At 36.1% G+C, this 18,162-nt stretch overlaps 3 protein-coding genes across 3 annotated transcripts in view; 1 reads left to right on the top strand and 2 right to left on the bottom strand.

The window, feature by feature from the left end:
* Nucleotides 1-1,665: 1,665 nt before the first annotated feature.
* LOC117963352 (aspartoacylase-like) lies at nucleotides 1,666-8,181 on the bottom strand. The gene is made up of 6 exons (XM_034903209.2): nucleotides 7,744-8,181; nucleotides 5,931-6,126; nucleotides 5,554-5,647; nucleotides 4,954-5,061; nucleotides 3,786-3,895; nucleotides 1,666-3,237 (listed from the first exon to the last, which is right to left on the bottom strand). Exons 1-6 carry the CDS (start codon nucleotides 7,983-7,985, stop codon nucleotides 3,040-3,042), a joined length of 948 nt encoding a protein of 315 aa, XP_034759100.2. The 5' UTR covers nucleotides 7,986-8,181; the 3' UTR covers nucleotides 1,666-3,039.
* Nucleotides 8,182-8,307: 126 nt separating this feature from the next.
* Nucleotides 8,308-13,415, top strand: LOC117430828 (spermatogenesis-associated protein 22-like). The gene is made up of 8 exons (XM_059001405.1): nucleotides 8,308-8,947; nucleotides 9,819-9,906; nucleotides 10,438-10,575; nucleotides 10,755-10,908; nucleotides 11,477-11,822; nucleotides 12,077-12,203; nucleotides 12,547-12,644; nucleotides 12,909-13,415. Exons 2-8 carry the CDS (start codon nucleotides 9,864-9,866, stop codon nucleotides 13,098-13,100), a joined length of 1,098 nt encoding a protein of 365 aa, XP_058857388.1. The 5' UTR covers nucleotides 8,308-8,947; nucleotides 9,819-9,863; the 3' UTR covers nucleotides 13,101-13,415.
* Nucleotides 13,416-13,551: 136 nt separating this feature from the next.
* Nucleotides 13,552-18,162, bottom strand: part of LOC117430346 (LHFPL tetraspan subfamily member 7 protein-like) — a 75,889-nt gene continuing 71,278 nt past the window's right edge. The window contains exon 3 of the mRNA XM_059000745.1: nucleotides 13,552-16,627. Within this exon, the coding sequence (XP_058856728.1) occupies nucleotides 16,401-16,627 (227 nt within the window). The 3' untranslated portion in view covers nucleotides 13,552-16,400. The remainder of the gene's footprint in view (nucleotides 16,628-18,162) is intronic.

Genomic DNA, 18,162 nt, shown 5'->3' with positions numbered 1-18,162 from the left:
CCCCCCATCTCATCCCATTTGAATACACCAAAAACCTCATTATGTCATCTGATACATTCAGAGTGCCAGGTGGTTGAAAAGCAGCCAGCAAGACATCATACCACTTCCAGTAAATGCCCTGCCATTTTATTAGCTGTAATGATTTAGCTGTAATACTCCCCTTATAAAGGTTCAGTCTGCAGCTCTGAGTCGTTCCCTGGATCTACTGAGCACAAGTTCAAAGGCTTTTAGCCGCCTCCATAATTGTTTAATTCAGCAATCGAAGTGTCATTCTGATTGCATCTTCTGAAATACAGCCAAGATTGGGAAACTGGAAGGGGAAGTATTTCAAATTCCAGTAATATCCTCCTTGTTTCGTTGACTGAAAGTAAATCTATTTTTACATACCATCAAAACATACTGCATCTGTATACCAAGGAGTGTAGCGTGACTGTTTCAAGATTGCAGGAGGCAGAGAATAATGAATGAGCTTGGCAGGCGGGAGTTTATTGTTAAACAGAGTTTTATAGTATAAGATATAAGGGCATTAATAGTAGACAATGATATTTTGGTAGGCAATGTTTAATGAGACACTGTAGCACATGTACAACAATAATACAAATACAACATTTACAGGTATTGTCCTAAGGCCAACTTGGAAGACTACAGGAAACTGGGAACGGCACCTTGTGATTCTCATGATTTGTGTTGTGCAAGGAAAGAGCATGACGATCATGGGTGTGATCACTCGCTAAACAATGTGCTTTATATGAGAGAAAAGAACACAGTAATTACGCAGTATGTAATCACACAGGTTTATTTACTGGTTTAAACGGCGTGTTCCTGTTCTGTGCTTAGCTCTCTTCACGGCAATCTTTTTTTTTATGTAGCATGGAGAGTAATGCACTGCAAAGTATATGTATTCCGTTTCTACAGAGTTGAAAATGCAGACAACTAACTGAATGGACAGATGGACGGACTAATGCTGTGTGTGTTCTTGTTTGACCATCTGGCTATTTTGAATGGATGCCCAGAAGGGTGGGCACCCTGGTGATAATGCCTTGATGACGTGAGCTTGTCTACAGTAGATTCAAAACTTCTCACATGAAATCATGGCGCTATTGCAATTTCAGGGATTGAAGTGAAGTATGTAACTCAAAAGACAGAGGACATGATATCTACAATCCAGAAACTACCACCCCACCCCACCCCACTCACCCCACACCCACCCCATCCACCCTCACCCCACCCTAATCCACCCCACCGTCACCTCACCCCACCCTCACCCCACAGCCAAAGTGAAGTGTGAATATTTTGTATCCTTTAAAAGGAAAGCACTTAGCTTTTCCACTGTCTTTTACAGACTACTGAAGTCACTTAATCTTGTTTCATTAATGTGAATGAATGCACTGTCTCCATCAGTTCAGCCCACTTTGTCACGGGGATATGAGTATTGCTTTTTAGTGACAAAGAAAAACACTTTATGCAGTTGAGTCATCCTTGGAAATGAGCCTGTATTACTTTATAGCTTTATACAGACATTACCTTAGTGGTTTAACCGTGTGTTGCAATTTGTGAGTCCAAATCAACAAAAATGACCTCTTGGGAGTGTAGAGTATACTGAACAAAAATATAAATTGCTGATGTATTGACAAATATCATATAGAATCATAGCCAGTGCATACACAAAGAGACACCAAACACTTGAAAGTTGTATTTATTACTCTTATCAAACATGTTATTAAAAATGTGCAAAGCTCAATAAAAACAATAGATACTGATTGTGTACCACATGTAATAATAAGTCATTTGCATTAGACAAAACACATTTTATGCATCAATTAAACTCTTAGGTACAAGTAGTAAAAACACACAACAGATTAAAAATGATAAGAACATCAACAAATAACCTGAGAAAAACGCTACCTTTTTTGCAGATTTATTGCTATTAGTAAGGAAAATAATAGGAATCAATAATTTAATAATTTCCTGCAATTAAACAGCTCTGGGGTGTTATTATGTTAATATTATCCTTACTCAAAATTTAAACAGCTATTACCTTAATAAAGTATCATCTATTAAAAATATATATACCTTTGTATTCATGTTAATATTTACTTTGAAGTTTCCAAAGGCTTTGTTTAAAAGTGTTTGTGGTGTATACATAGGGCTTCTAGTTTTTTCGTTTTTTAATAATTAATAGTTGTTAAGCCTTAACTGAATGCCAGATTGTTTAAATTAGACACGCAGTACTAGAAACTAACACAGTGGAAATTAATAAGATGAGTTCGGTGATTAGAGCCAGAACGAAATGCAGGTTCAAATAGAATCAGGTGAGATCAATGCATGCCGTTCGTTAACTCAATCAAGATATGAGGGTAATAAGAAATAGCTTCCTTTGGTAATTAGTGTTTGATTAAGGAAGCGAATTGGCTCAAAATATGTTTAAAGGGACATCACGTGATCAAAAATAAAACCCGAAAACTAGCAGCTCTATGTATACAGTATCACTAATATTCATACTGAATATATTTTTTATTAAGAAATCAATAAAAAAAAGTATAACACATAAAAAAAGCTATTTATAAATCTAAATGGCTTTTCTTCAATTTAATGTTAAGTGCAGCTGTAAGAATTTTTTTTTAAGTATATCCGGACAAACCATTTTTCCAGCATTACACTGTGAAAAAAAACCCGGACTGTTTCAAACAGACCAGACAGTGACTGTGCTTATGCAATATGCAACCTGAGATTTGTTAAAATTATGTCTAGTGTCATGTTTCTAAATATATAAGAAATGTATTTTAATGTGAGGTACTGAAATGCTGCTCCTTTCTCATTTTTAAATTGACACAGAAATGTTAAGTTTGTAAAACACATAATTTAAAAATTAATCATAAATTAAATGTCCTTCCACCACAAAATCAGCTTTTTATTGTAGTGGCCTAAAAACAGAATTTCACAGTATGTTCCTGTTATTCTTCCTAATAATATCTGGAAGGTTTGCAGGGCGGTTTTCTTTTAATGGATTAGATACTGTAACCCCGTAGCACTTCATTTCTATGCTTGGGAAACCCTGATGCCTTTAACAGTTAAAGTTTCTTTCCTGGTTATCACAAAAGCTTGCTGTTTCTCATAGTAAGCAGCCTCGTTTATAAAGGTAGGGTACACTGTGCTGTCACCTTCATAGGGGATAGTTCTTCCATCGAATGTCAGAAACATTGGGTCACCTGGGTTTAGCGCCTGCCAGTCACGATCCTGAAAAAACAGAAAACAAGATGAACTAGTACAGTTCTGCCTGCCTTTTTCACCATACTATCATTCACAAATGTGGTTAATTCAAGGTTAGACTAAGTTGACAGTGCATGTCCTACACAGTGTGAAGTCCCTTCCTTAATCCACCGCCTTCAATATTTCAAATTTTCTTGTACAGTAAATTGACACATGCAAGCACGTATGGGGGGAATGCACTTAGATGCAAGATAAGTGTATGAGCTTGCATGCATTGATGGGGGATAAAAAGCTACATTCTGTTAGAAATCCACCTCCTTTGAAATAGTCATTTCCAGTCACTGCTTTCCATGCAATGACATAGCAATGGAAATATGTTTCAGCACCCACATCTTGCATGTGGACTTTTCAGTAGTGAGGGTGCTTATACTATATCTGGACATAGACACATAGGACAATTTAAGAAAGCATATGAGTAACACAATTGTGTATACCCAAGTATATTACCCTGTGCCTGTGTTTACCAGTCATGTTACATGTTTTACAATTCACTATAATTCCTTGTTGTTTGTTACCTGGAGATCAGTGTGGATCATAGCAGAAATGTTCCCATCTTTATCCCTTGGGTAATCCACACTCTCTGTGATCCTGTACACATCGACCGTGCATGGGGAGAACTCCTTACCTACGAGACAAGACACAAAACATGAGTCATTTGATGAATCAGAAAATAATTAGATAAGCCAATGTCAAAGCCTTAATTTCAGGACAGACTGCTCTGGGCCTTCTATACTACAGAGATGATCATGAAACAGGTCACATGGTTCACCTCTGCACAGCATTACCTCACGGTTTTACTTTTTGATTTCTTAATAGTTACTAACATATCCTGTATTGGTTTGTGTACCTTTATTAAGCAAATCTGTTTGAAACTGGTAATGTATAATGGTGTGAAGAAATAAGTCATTACAAACTGTGCACAGTGCTGGGCCCTTTATATTGAAAACTGGTAGTTGTTTAATAGGGAACCATTTGAACCTTTCAAATGTGCAAGGCTGACCTCTAGTGGACAGTTTCAAACATGCCGCTGCTTATTTTAACATTTAACTTGGCAAGATGTTTTATTTATTTCTACCTGTTAGAAAAAAATTGTTAATTGTTATCCGGTGAATTATTCCAACATAACCAATGCCAAAATAACTGCCCACAAACAAATAAGTGTACAGAATGGATGCCTGACAGAGCTTCTTTGTTCAAAATAAAGGCGTGTTTATCTCATTAAAAACTTCTGAAACTCAGCCAAAACTTGAATGAATGTTTCTGGGTCTTTAATCAATTTTAAACTGGTCCAGTGGTCAGTAAAAATACTGAACAAAAACATTTCTCACTTTTCAAAGTTGAGACACAAAGATTTTCCTTAAGTGATTTGACTCTTTTTTTTTGAATGCCAGGGGTTATAAGATCTGATTACATTCAGAAAATGGTTGAAATAATTAGCGGTATTATATCTTCAAGATTTTAAGCTTAGCGGCCCTCCACCACTGGGATAATGATGACAGCTGAACTTGGGATCAGACTGATTGTATTGTGTGCAGTATTACAGCTGCTATACAGACTGCTCTGTTGTGGTTAAAGTTACAATGAAGTTCTCAGTAATAGGTCTCCGCACTACGTTGCCAAGTTATGTGTAAAGGTCAATAGTGAATAGGAATGTTAATCCAGTAAAGTATTACAATTACCAACCTTCATTAAAAAGCTGTATGAAATCCAAAGCATGTTTAATGATTTTCTTCATAGTGTCCAATACATCGCCTCTGATAGTACCATGAGGCTGCGGACCAACCTCCACACCTGAACGGTAACAAAAAAAAAGATAAAGCATCTCAATATTCTTTTTTTACACTCTGAGATAAAACTCTACCAACATTTCTGAATATTCTTCAGGAAAGTAATTAAGTAATTAAGAGAGAGCTTCAGAAGCCATTTTGGAGGGGGTGGAGTGAGTTTACAACACATATATGAGACATTTCATAAACAGAACTATAGGGAGATTGCTGGACCATGTAATCAGTATTAAATACAATACTTGCCAGTGGGTACCTTCACCACAGTCCTGGCACAGTTTTGCTTTGCAATGAGATACTGCATGTTTGAGCAACTTTTTTTTAGAAGCGGTATGACATGTTCATTAATGATCAAGCTAAATATCTTCAAAACATGTAAGCTATGATCTGTATTCAGTATGGGACACTGTATGGGATTAGTTGAGAAACTTCCTAATGTCATTTTAAAGTTAATATTCCACCTTACAGAATTCCAAAGATCACTGTGCTTTATACTGACCTACTGGACGCTTAGCTACTGATCGTGATGCTGCATATTTCAGAGTTGGGTGTTCAGTCAGCAGCACAGAGCAGGACATTGGGATCAAGGCATTCTAAGTGGGAAAAAAGTAACAATGCGTTACTCATTTCAGGAGCTAGATATTGATAGATATTAAACACTGCAGTACTACTGTAGTAATCACCGTCTTCAGTGCACAGTGCAATGCCGATAAGAACCCCCACAATCAGCCCTGAGGAGTCTTTTCAGAAGTAAACACTCATAATAGGATATTAAACAGATAATAAGTTTTCCTTTTAAGTATTCTTTTTAAGAATAAGTGTATTCCTTTCATTTAATAATTTGCCCTTTTAAATACCTTGAATTACAGTTTTTACCTGAACATAATGAACCATTTGAAGGTTACAGTCATCCTTTGAGCTCTCAAGAATCACGGTGCCCCCCATGTTCGAGGTAGTGTTGTGAAGATCAAAGATGACATCATAGGCCTCCTGACTGCCCTTTGGTCCAAACAGGCGATTGATTTCCTGAGCTCTACTCACTTCATAAGGCAAGTCTTCACTCTTTTCTGCACTGTTAGAGAAAGGATATTTATCGTGAAATCCTTTGTTGAAAAGCGCAGCTGTACAGCTGTATGGAAGACAGTGCTGTGTTATGAAATAGACCGCAGGCTTAGTGGAGTTTGTTTAGTGAAACTGAACCAGGTCCTGTTAGCTCAATGAAGTGTTTCTCAAAAGGCTTTCAATTACTGTTTCACGAAGCAAAAAAAAACAAAAAAAAACTAATACCAGGTACAATTCTGTTTTAATGTGCTGTAACCTATCCTCTTGTGACAAGACATTACTGACAGTCTATTCACAATTTCTAAAATATTCATGGTGTCATTTATTAGTGTGTGCACTCAGACCACAAGTGTAAGCTTTTCCTTTTAGTGCATGGCTAACAACAGAGGCACCGTAGCTGTTTAACCAGTATGCTCCCAAAGCCACTGTCTTACATAATGCACCCAATGTCCCTCCTGAAGTTCATTGTTGTTTGCATGCCTCCCCATTTCCAGCTGGTAATTTCCAGAGGTTTTCACCATTCAATCAATTGAGCCACTGCAATGCTCCCAACCTAGAAGGACTGTTTTTCATAACAAAGGTTTCAAAGCACCTACAAATAAATCACCCCATACCACTTTAATTCCAGGATAAAGAATGGCCATCAAAGAGCAGTCTGGTGGTTCAACAAACGAGTACTGCAGTGTACTGAGGTGCTGATTCTGTAAGAAACTCTTCCTGATCTGCACTGCCAAGCAGGCTAATTTCCAGTTCTTTTCAAATTGTGCACAGAACAGTCACACTGCTATTGGGAGAGGAAAACTCACATCCCACTTCTTTTCAAATCTGCTTTCAACACTTTCTTTTGTTTCAAAAGGCCCAGAGAAGTCGGGTTTATTTATTTATTTATTCATTCATTCATTCATTTAAAAGGCTTCAACAGGCCAGCCCATTGAAGTCCAGTCGAAACTAAATTTAAGGTGTGGCAGTCAAATGCGCATGAAGGCAAACAGTTAATTTATTGTAGTTAGTGACGTCTCACGGGCAGCGTATTAACCCGAGCTGACGTTCTACCGAGGTCAAACTGAGGTTAAAAGCTCTAGCTGCAGTATTTATAGGACTGCTTGGTATTTACTATTCAACCTGCAAATCTATGTTACACGGCAAACCAACAGAGAAAATGAAGGAGTCTTTAAAAACATCATCAAAACACAACTAATGCTTCAGTGTCCCACATCATAGTGCATTTTCTTATGGAGTCTATTTACTTAATTTTCTAGTTAAGTCTGCTACCGTATGTCAACTCCCAAAAGATGCAGGGACACAGCCTTCCTGTCCTCGCAGTGGTCGCAGGTTATGTATAGGGTGTTTTACCATACTGTAAACATGTGTACAGGAAACACCTGTAAAGCAGACTTTTTACACATGGGCTTCTTCAGTCACAAACTATAATAGTGTATAGGTCAGTAAACGATTCAGCTGACGATACACTACGTAAAACTACAATATTTCCATTGCAATAATCGTTTACTGTGCAAGTTTAAACATGCGTTAAGGATCCAATACAAACCCCCATTGCAAGGCACTAAAAAAAACGCGTGGCTTGTCAATCACGCTTCTAGACTGTGTTGTGCTGCTGCGTTCTTACCTGAGGTTTCCTGTAGTGAAAGCTCTGTTTAAATCGGTGTCTATGTATCTGGTACATTTCTCCACGGCTCTGGGGTTGGTTATAAATGGTTTTATCTGAAACCCCGGTCTCTGAATCTCAGTTTCGTTTTTAATCCACTGGTTAACCAGCGTCACCCCTGACATTTCGTTACCGTGAGTGCCTCCGAAAATGGCAACTCTTCTGGCTGCAGGCAAACTTTCATAATTATGACAAGAAGTCATCGTACTGCTTTGAGGAAGCGCCGCTGCAAAGACGAAGGCCAAAGCGTAAAAAGAAATGTTGGCTGAAGAGTTACGGCTTGTCTTTTCCTACTGAAGACAGTCGCGAGGACTGCACGGTTTATTTTAACTTAACTTACATAGACATGGTAATGCAATGATTACACGTCGAGCTCGAACACCGGCAGAAGTAAGCTAAGCCTGTTGTTGTTGTTTTTGTACATTACTTTAGTCAAGTGGGTTGGGTTTCCAAACCAGAGCCTCCTACTGTAAATTTGCATAGTCGTTTCTTAAGCATAGTTCCAGCACCCTGCCATCGCAAACCCCTGCACACAAAGTAATACGCCTTCTTGCAACATTAGCATTATGTTCTTTCTTTTTTTTCATTAAGTTTGGGAGTGAGTCGCCAGCCCTGGGCTTGCATCAGCTAACCACAAAGAATAAATCAGGAGTTTAGTGTGCCATTTCAAATCTCATCATGGTATTAATGCTAATCCACTGTAAACTTCACGTTTAACACACGCGTGCCATGATACACACGTGATAACATTTACTGAACTGAATCTAGACTATTTTAAAACGCAGTCCATTTAAAAAAAAACTCAAATAGTGTACATTTTCTATAATATGTGCGACCTTGTCTTCCAGTAAAATAAAATAAAATATAAATAAAAAAAACACACATAAGGTCAACATAATGTTGTGTTGCATTTTATTTTCAAAAGTTACCTACTAAAGTTAATGTAGGCGAGTCATAACGCCACACATGCTTAGTTTGGTGCAATAATTTGCACACCTTGTTTGTTCTAATGGGATCATTTTACAACATTTCGCTGAATGAAAACTTTATGACAATTCAGTCAGAACTGTCGACACGTTTGTAGACGTCATTGCACGTGCATTAGTAATTATGGATCTCGTGAGCGTGTGAAGCCTGAGAGTCATACATTTGAGTGGTGAGAACGGTGAGTTTATTGAGTTTTCTGTGATGTTTTTTGTTTGGTTTTTTACATATAATTGATCAAATTACATTGTTTTGCATTTATATTTCTCTCTCATTGGGTAACGTCGTCTATCAAAGTGTGTCAGGGCATGGAACTGTTGTTTGTGAAATAACCGTTACTATTACCTGCCATGTTTTCACACAATGTATTAAAATAAAACTGCCTCATCATTTGTGACTTACGAAATTCCAATGAAACGTGTTAAATTTAGAGGGCACTGCTCCAGTACTGTATTGAAATTTGGAATTTAGTGTAGGGCAAAGAAGAAATTAAAAAAAATAAAATAAATGGAGGCATATAAAAATGTGTTTTGTTCGTACTAGTGTTCTTTGACACTACCTCTTTCATTGGTACACCCGTGCGAAAGGTTAAAATGTGCTGTACTTTCATTTGCTTTACATGTACAGTATGCACTTTCCTTTGCACGTTTCAAGTGAATGTACAGTTCAGTCTCCACTAGAGGGCAGATGAGCAGAGAGCAGTTGATTCTATCAAACAAGAAGACGTAATTGTATTAATAGAGACAAAATAACCAGAGGGTAAAGTAACGTCAAACAGGACAAAATAAGGAAAATGCAGAAATTGTAAGAAACGAGAAATAATAATAAGAATTTTAAAAAAAAAAAACAAGATACAAATGTTAAACAGGGTTTGAGGGTTTCAGAACTGACTAGATTCATTATTTTAATGACCAAGTGGGAGTTTTGTGCAATCGGGCCATTGTTAACTGATATCCCTTATTTAAACTCACCTGAGTTTGTACCTTCCTGATTAACATATATAGAACATTCTGCAGTTATATTATCTATCTTTCTGTTCTGTTTATAAGCAGAGTATAATCTGTTAAACCACAGAAGAGGCAAGAGTAGGTGATACAATGAAGCGAACTTTTAATGAAAATCCAACAAGGACAAAGGCAGGTGAGAACTGTTGTATAAATAAACTGTAAGTTTACATGTACAAAAAAAAACTATGACAATGTGACCAACTAAAAATCAAGACAAAGGGAGGTCTTTTAATGTATTATTATGTATTAATGTATATATGTTCTGTTTAGTCCAAAGCAGTAATAAATCGTCATAGTAATGCTGTACAGTATTAAACTAACTTGTATCAAACTCATTTTAATGCCATGTTTAATAGGATACCTAACATGCTGAGCGCAAAATGTTACACTTTGACACTAGATGGTGCTGTTGTACCACTAACCTCATGAGAGGCAAAGTCTTTTTTACTGGAAAAAAAAGGAACCAAGTACTCGCAGCTTCAGTAGCAACAGCATTATATATAAAAAATAGTACTGCCCAGTGCTAGTTGTGTAGTTTACTCTATAGTTAAGGACTGATGTTTTGCATGGCATGCAGCAGAAGGACCATCGATGAGGTCATCGATGAGGTCATACAGTGTTTTTTTTTTATTATTGATTGAGGTCTTTTATCCTTTTATCCTAGGCTGCCTTCCTGTACAGTTGTTCAATCAGAAGAAACGTAACAGACTACCATTGACGTCAAATCCTACTGAGAAAGAATTCCATTCCAGCAATGAATATTCATCTGCCCGAGGTTTTGAATCTTCATATAGGCCATCAGGTAAAATTAATACACTTGCAGTTATCCAATATTGTATATTTAAAACTTTAGATGCACACACAAATGTCTTTATATTTAAGCAAAATAAATACCTTTCTAAAATATTTTACATAATGACATATTCCATATTTCTTTGTATCATATTACAATCATTTCTATGTTTTCTTTTGGTGATAAAGGATTTTACCAGACACATGCACCAAGCAATCAAGTGGGTACTGCACAGGCCAGTCAGTGGGCCAACCAGGGATATCAGAGCGTGAAGTCTAATGCAAGCAGTTCAGGAGGAGGCTTTGCACCAATGGCACATCCAAGTAGAGCTAAAAACACTGGGTATGTTAAGCTATTCATTATTGAACCCTTTATTAAACAGGTATATTTTCATAAGACACTGAAACACAGCACATTTTATCTACAAATAGTTTTATAACATGAGCATGTGGAATTACTAAAATAATCTTTTTAATATTAATGATTTGCTTTTCTACTTTTTTGTGTACTGAACAGTAATTCTGCTGATGCCCACAGGGTGTCCCTGTAACCAAGCTATGATAAGCTTTCAGTGGCATGAGCCAAATGAATATTTTAAGCACAGTATACACCATTTCCTTCTTCTCATCATCAGCTGAGCTCTATGTTGATTTTTTATATTTTTTTACATACTCTTTATTATACAGAATTGGCAATTACAACCATGTGCATATATTACCCTCTTCTGGCTTGACCCAGCTAAGAAGGCTGTTAAAGAGGGATTCTTTCCAGCAGAATAATAAAATCAAATAATTACAATAATTGAGAGACTTTAAAACAGCAGTCTAGTATCTAAAATCAGAGTAGAGTGGGTTGTTTTTACTAGATTTGTTTTTAAAACATATTAATCAAAAAGCTTTTAATATTTCAGATCAAACATGGGACAGCAATCTTTCAGTTCAGGAAATTGGCAAGAAACCAAACAAAGAAGTTTTCCTTCAACTAGTGGGAACGCTCAGAGCAAAGTCAACACAGCCAGCACTTACAGACAAGCTGACATCCAAGAATCTTTTCACAGACAACAAAACCAGTCAGAACCCGTTCACCAGTCACCAAAGCTGCAGTGGCCCAAACCTTCCACATCAAGCTCTTCAACCACTGGAGTTGAGTCGCAGAGCTCTTCCTGGAAATTTAAATCTACTCCTCAGATCAATCAGTTTAACAAAGACAGTCAGAGCTGGTTTCCTAACAATAGCTTTGATGTGCCTCAGCCAAAGGTACGTAGATATCTTTGTTGATTGTTAAAATTATTATTTGTAGAAATGTATGTTATTTAAGCAATTTGAACTTCTGGTAATATCGATTTCTAACAAATATGATAGCAGACTGATTCAATGCCTCAGAATAAGGGGCTATGGACATGGGTCTATTATACTGGTACTGGTGCGACTGTGCTGGGTCTATCAAATGGTTATACCACTCATTAAAGTTAACTTACAGTATTCATACTGACATGTTCTTGTCTTTAAAGAAACCACCAGTATTCAAGATGAAACCTGCAGAAGAAAAATCTCTGCGTCTTGTGACCACTGTAGTGGCAGGCATGAAGCACTGGAGCCAGTACAGTGATCGCGCTCCTTTCCTGTTTGAGGTTTCTGGTGCGTTCTTTACCTTTTTTCACAGACTATGTAAAAAGTTTCTTGTCAAACATAGGTCTGGCAGTAGGGGGTGCTGATTTCTTTGTTTGTAGGTAACTATGAAAACAGTAATCAAAGCAACATTTCATAATAAGGGTAATTTAAGTTTAGCTAATATACAGGGCTTGCCATCATGATTTAATATTCACTCTTTTTAAATACTATTAATTACACCAGGTTGCAGTTTGATTTCAACTTTATAGTTGGTGGCTGCCTTAATCTGATGCTTATAACAACACTTGGCCAATGAACATGTTTCCCTGCACTGAAAAATATGTCATTTACTTGTGAAAATCTCTTATAGCTACACTAGATTCAGCTGTTACTACTGGAAGTCATGGTGCAAAGACATTTCTTTTAAGAGATGGAATGAACGCTGTACAATGTGTTTTTTATGAAACTGTAAGTATACCCATTGTACCCATTGTGTCTTACTTATTATGCACAACGTCATTGAATGTCATGTACTGTAAGGTTCTCTAGCAAATACAAGAAGACTAGAAATATATATATATATATATATATATATATATATATATATATATATATATATATATATCAGTTATGTTTTTAGTACAGAAATATAAAATGTTTTTTGTACTAAATACAGCCCATATTGTAATTGGATACAGTGTGGATGAATATATTGTCCTATGTTTTATATAGGACCGTGAACTTCCGAGACTAATCAGAGGCCAGGTTCACAGATGTGTAGGGAACTATGATAAGAAGAGAAACCAGCTAAAATGTGTCTCAGTCAGGCCAGCAACAACTTTGGAACAAAGAAACTTTCCTGAATCGGTTAAAGCTTCAGACATGGAGATGAGACAGTATATAAAAATGTTGAATGAAGTTTAACAAATGACTCTGTATTCTGTATAACTGCTATGAGAATATTGACATATCAGTTGATTCTTCACGAAGTAAGATAGCAATAAGCAGTGTTGTAAACAGGCATACCCTAAGACATTCCAGTTTCAAAATGTGCATTTTAGCATAATTTTTTTTTGTTAATTTAAAATTTAAAAAACACTGATGCAAATTGTAAAGCTGCTATTTTGTGACATTAAAGGCATATTATATATTGTGTTCTACTGTACATGAACAGTACACATGTTAATATTTAGGTCTGGGAGACATATTTAATTTCCAATCCATTTGTTCCCCAACCAAAACGTGTGAAAAGGATGTGTTTTCCATGTATATGTTTTAAAATAATAAAATACTTTTTTAGTTGTTCTAAAATATGCATGTTCTACAATAAATATATATTTTGCTATTGTGTTATTTAGATATATACACCAACAGATTTATTAAAATTTTTATTATAACAATTTAAATGCACAAAACAGTTAACATGGTAAAGGGTACAATAAGTCAACTTCAAACACACCCAGACAAGGACAAAATGGTAAAAAAAAGGATACATTACAATTAAACCAATACAATTAGAATGAAAAAAAAATACCTTGCACAGCTTATTTACAACAAATTTGAAACTACAACAGTCTATAAAACAGGGATTTACCAGTGTAAGACTTTACATATAATGTACCACATATAAGCTAAAAAAAAAAAATCTGTTAATTGTTAAACCTATACCAGATATAAAAGAGCTTTAGTTAGTTTTACAGTGGCTGACAAAATTGAAATTTCTAAATATAGACATTCAACTCACATATTTAGAATGAAATTCTTTAAGGAATTTCCAGATCATATCAATAAAGATGTTGTAGGTTTTAATGTATTTTACATGTAAAGTTTTGAAAGGTATCCTCTGCAGACTCAGATTTTATCCTTGTACAATGATTCCAAGAACAGCTTTTGGAAATTGCTTTGTTTCCAAAACTTCAATGTGCCTCCAGACATTCATAAACTTCTACTTGAGTTCACAAGTGGCCTGGGATAGGCATGAGACGTGCATGGAGGTTTAAACAATGCAACTCAATAGGGAGAACACATACACATTTGTGCATACAATAGTGGCATTCCAAATACCAGTTGCTCTGATTCAACAGAACCTGCCGATGCCATTGTAGCAGACTGGTAGCAATATGCTTCATGATAAGGAGAGCCTTTAAACCCTTTAGACACTCTAGAGCACCAACATTGTGTTTCCCCAATTACTGTACACCCCATATTCAATGGATCAAGATAGATCAAAAGCAGCTGCAACTTACTTGAAGTCACAGGTACTACTGGTATCAGGAAACAGCCCAGATTGACTTATGAAAACTTCATTATAATATAAATGATTACAACCTTAAAAAAACCTGCAAGGACTTACTAGGTTATGGAAAAACAGACATGTTGTTTGTATTTAAAAGGATGAACCCTTTCCTATCTTAGGAAAGCTTCACAAAGCAACTGACATTCAAATAAGTTTATAGGACACTTAACAGGTTAAGAAAATGCATGTTTTAAAGAAGTGTGGGACTTTCAAATAAGCAGCATTGATCTGCATATGCTGACTGAGTTCTGTACTAGGAGTTGCAGTACTGCCATCAATATATTCAGGTAAAACATATCAAGGTAACTTACAGGTATATGTTTTATGCATAATATTGGCTGTGGTCCTTAGATTAGAACAGTATGACATAAATTACTAAATATTTCCCCTGGATTTTAAGGTTAACATTTGTACTCTGTGCAAAACTCACTTATTTTGCAGGTCTTTTCACATAATATCATAGGAAACGGTTACAAAACGTATCACAAAACATCAAGAGGAAAATAAAAACAATGCTGTACTTTACAGAAGATTATACACAGCGTTGAAGCGGTTATTGATGAAAACCTGGATACAGCATTAAGGTTAGATTTTCAGTTAGATTACAAAGGCACAAGTTGGTCAGGTGAGAAAAAGTTTTCAAACAGATGCAACAGTATTTATTTGTACAGTGCCTTTCCCCAACTTCTTTTGCTTTCAGAGTAATGCATTTACTTGCCTTTGGTCATCCTACTTACTACAGTCCTACATCCTACTTCTAAATAATTGTGTTTGAAACATTAAGAAAAAAATTGACACACTGGTTGAAGGATTACCTGAATAACTGACAAACACCTATACTGAATAATGCAATTATTTAGGGTTGTTTAAATAATGCCCTTTTTTAACTTGAGAAGTAAAACACATGTATTCGCCAACTTTTTTAAAAACAAAAAATATATATATTTTACTCAGCAAATAGCCTGCAGGCTATTGAAATTCCACACTAGTACAGTAATTCCACTGCCATTTGAAAGTCATGCTTCTATATACATATCAAGTGAATTGTATATTTCAATATTACTATTAACAGATTAACGCTGTTTTCTCAATTTCTTGTACAGAGATGGGGATATTTTCTAATTAAATGTCACTCTCTTCATGCAGTACTACTGTGTTGGCTGTGTCTAGAGAACGTCTCAATAAGAAACTTGTATCTCTGGTTTTAGATTTTTTTTTTTTGTAGAATATATTGAGGGAATTATCAAAATCACTACTTGTTAAAAGTCACAAGAATTTTAAAATATGCCATTTGTTTGGCATACTACCTGATAACAGAATTAGTTGGTACAATTAAACATGTTTTATTGATTTATTTATGTTTTGCTATACAGCTTCAGAGATAATCATATTGGCGTAGCTCTCTGGAATTTGGCAGGTATTTCAATCTATATAAAATTGTTACATTTGTAACTATATTAACATAAAAAAACAAAGAGTTACACTTATTTTGTATTTGTGGTATTTTAGTTTAGTTTAGCACTAAAATATTTTACCTGAAATAACTATTGCAAACATACATAGCCCTAAAATCTTTAGCAAACAGATGTAAGTTAGTTTCAATATATTATTTATTTTTAAATGAATAGTGGTAAAGGGCTAGTTTGTTTACTGTTAAGTACTATTATTGGATGTTTATTGTTAATACAGTGTCTTAAAGAACTGACATATACCGGTAGTTCCTTCAACAATAAATGTATCAGCAAATAAAGAGGCAGTTTTGCTGTGGAAATGCCAGTAAAGCAGTGAAATAGCTTATTGTTATTTTAAGGAAGACAGTAAGTGTACTTTGCATCCTTCAAGGGTCGATCAGCTACTTTAGCCAGTCACCTAAAAAAGAAGTGCTTTTATGTTTGATTTCCCTAGAGTTTAGACCACATTCTGTTCTACTACAAGATGGCGGGGATTGGAGTTGGAGACATGTGCTCTTTGGGTGCATATTTTGCAAAGAAGGGTAAAAAGAGTGTAAGCATGACTCCAACAATGGCTAGCATGTATCCCCAACCAATCTGGCACTCTCCTGCATAGTAGATGCTTGAGTTTCCGCAAAACGACTTCACAAAGGTAGAGTTAAGTCCAAAAGGGTACACCAGAAGTCCAGAAGCCATAATGAACACTGGAAAAGAAAAGAAAAAAAGAACAGGTTAAGGGACTTATGTACTGCACTTTAACATTAGTAGAGTCAGTACTTCCCCTAATGCGCAGTAGGTGGCAGCTATGCATTTACATTTTAATCCCATTAAAACTGTGAATTCTGTCAGCTTCACTACAGAGCAGAATCCCCTGTACATAATTGAAATGCTCCCATTGCAGCTCACATAGAAAACAAAAGAAACAGATTTACTGGTACATTTCATGTCTATGCTGTATAGATCCCCATAGGGAAAACTGCCTTAATCGCAATAGTACCAGGTAACCATAGGTTACAAATAAAATATTGGGTTTCAACCAAAAATGAAGCGCACGTGAATGATTGATTGCCACTTTCTTTAGTATAAAATGGGCAACTGAAAACCCATTAGCGTTTCACCCCCCAAAAATGTGTTCGTAAGAATAGAAAACAATGGGCACAATTTATCACTCAGCTTAAATCGGTAGGTGTAGGATAGTGATGACATTTCTACACGAGTGCATATTTGACAATGATATATCAGGGAGGAGACAAAAGGGAATTGTGGGGTTCTTACTTTAATAATAAATACAGAGGTAAATCCATACTTTCATGAAATATCTGGCTAACACAACTTCATCTAGTATTGCTTCCTGTTGATAAACACATGAGCATGTTTGCTACTGAGTGCATTGATAGGAAAAGCTCTTGCAATTGTCACCACATAAGGAGATGCAGCGATTCTAAATTGCTGTGGGAAGTGGACTCATTATATTCACTTCTTTGAACTGACAGCCTCCCTCTTGCACAAAAGCCTTTGATACAGATTACCCTGTTTTTATCTGCACGGGCCAAGCTTTTCCAACATGCTACTAATGGCTATTTAATAGCATTCTCTATCAAGTTAACATTTACTTGTGGAGAGTATACAAATAAATAGCAGGGTTTGTTGCGTTTCAATAATTTTCATGGGCCCTACTAGAATGAGCATAGTTAACATTAAGTGACCCACTTTGCCATTGTTTTCTGTCTGCACCACCGTACCTGCTGCAGCTCCAAATTCAAATTAATTAATTTTTTTCCTATTTGATGATCAAAAACAAATGTCCTAAGTGACCTATGGACAAAGGTATGAACAAAGGTGTCTTCTTGAGTTTTCAGTTTCAAATAAGTGGTACCACTTTGCACAACAGCATGACTCGCTGCTTTCTGATGTGTGGATGCGTGGTTTGTGTTGAAATCTCTTTCATCTTTTCCTCGCCGTGTTCCGTATGAACTACAATGGCAACGTGGCTACAATGGACCCTTAGTGTAAGGCAAGCTGAAAAACATCTGCATACATTTCTGAATTTTAAAATAAGATTACTGCTGCTCCCCACACGTGACACACATTTGAGCAGGTACGATCGTGACAAAGATGAAGGACAGATGAACCAATCAAAATCCTGAACTTTGTGAGAGGAGTCGGGAACCAATGAAAGGTTTCTGATTGAACAGGTTGAATTCAAAGACCCGAGGCATAGCCGACGTAACAAGAAAAT

Source organism: Acipenser ruthenus, chromosome 26, assembly GCF_902713425.1.
Source record: "Acipenser ruthenus chromosome 26, fAciRut3.2 maternal haplotype, whole genome shotgun sequence".
Taxonomy (NCBI): domain Eukaryota; kingdom Metazoa; phylum Chordata; class Actinopteri; order Acipenseriformes; family Acipenseridae; genus Acipenser; species Acipenser ruthenus.
The sequence above is the reverse complement of the archived record's forward strand: the minus strand, read 5'-3'. Positions and strand labels throughout refer to the sequence as shown.

Coding starts and splice junctions, on each gene's coding strand:
- LOC117963352 (XM_034903209.2), bottom strand. CDS start 7,985: ATGACTTCTTGTCATAATTATGAAAGTTTGCCTGCAGCCAGAAGAGTT. Junction 5,648..5,930: donor AAATGGTTCATTATGTTCAG/GTAAAAACTGTA, acceptor TTTCCCACTTAG/AATGCCTTGATCCCAATGTC. Junction 5,062..5,553: donor AGTAGCTAAGCGTCCAGTAG/GTCAGTATAAAG, acceptor GTTACCGTTCAG/GTGTGGAGGTTGGTCCGCAG.
- LOC117430828 (XM_059001405.1), top strand. CDS start 9,864: ATGAAGCGAACTTTTAATGAAAATCCAACAAGGACAAAGGCAG. Junction 10,576..10,754: donor ATCTTCATATAGGCCATCAG/GTAAAATTAATA, acceptor TTGGTGATAAAG/GATTTTACCAGACACATGCA. Junction 12,204..12,546: donor TTTCCTGTTTGAGGTTTCTG/GTGCGTTCTTTA, acceptor AATCTCTTATAG/CTACACTAGATTCAGCTGTT.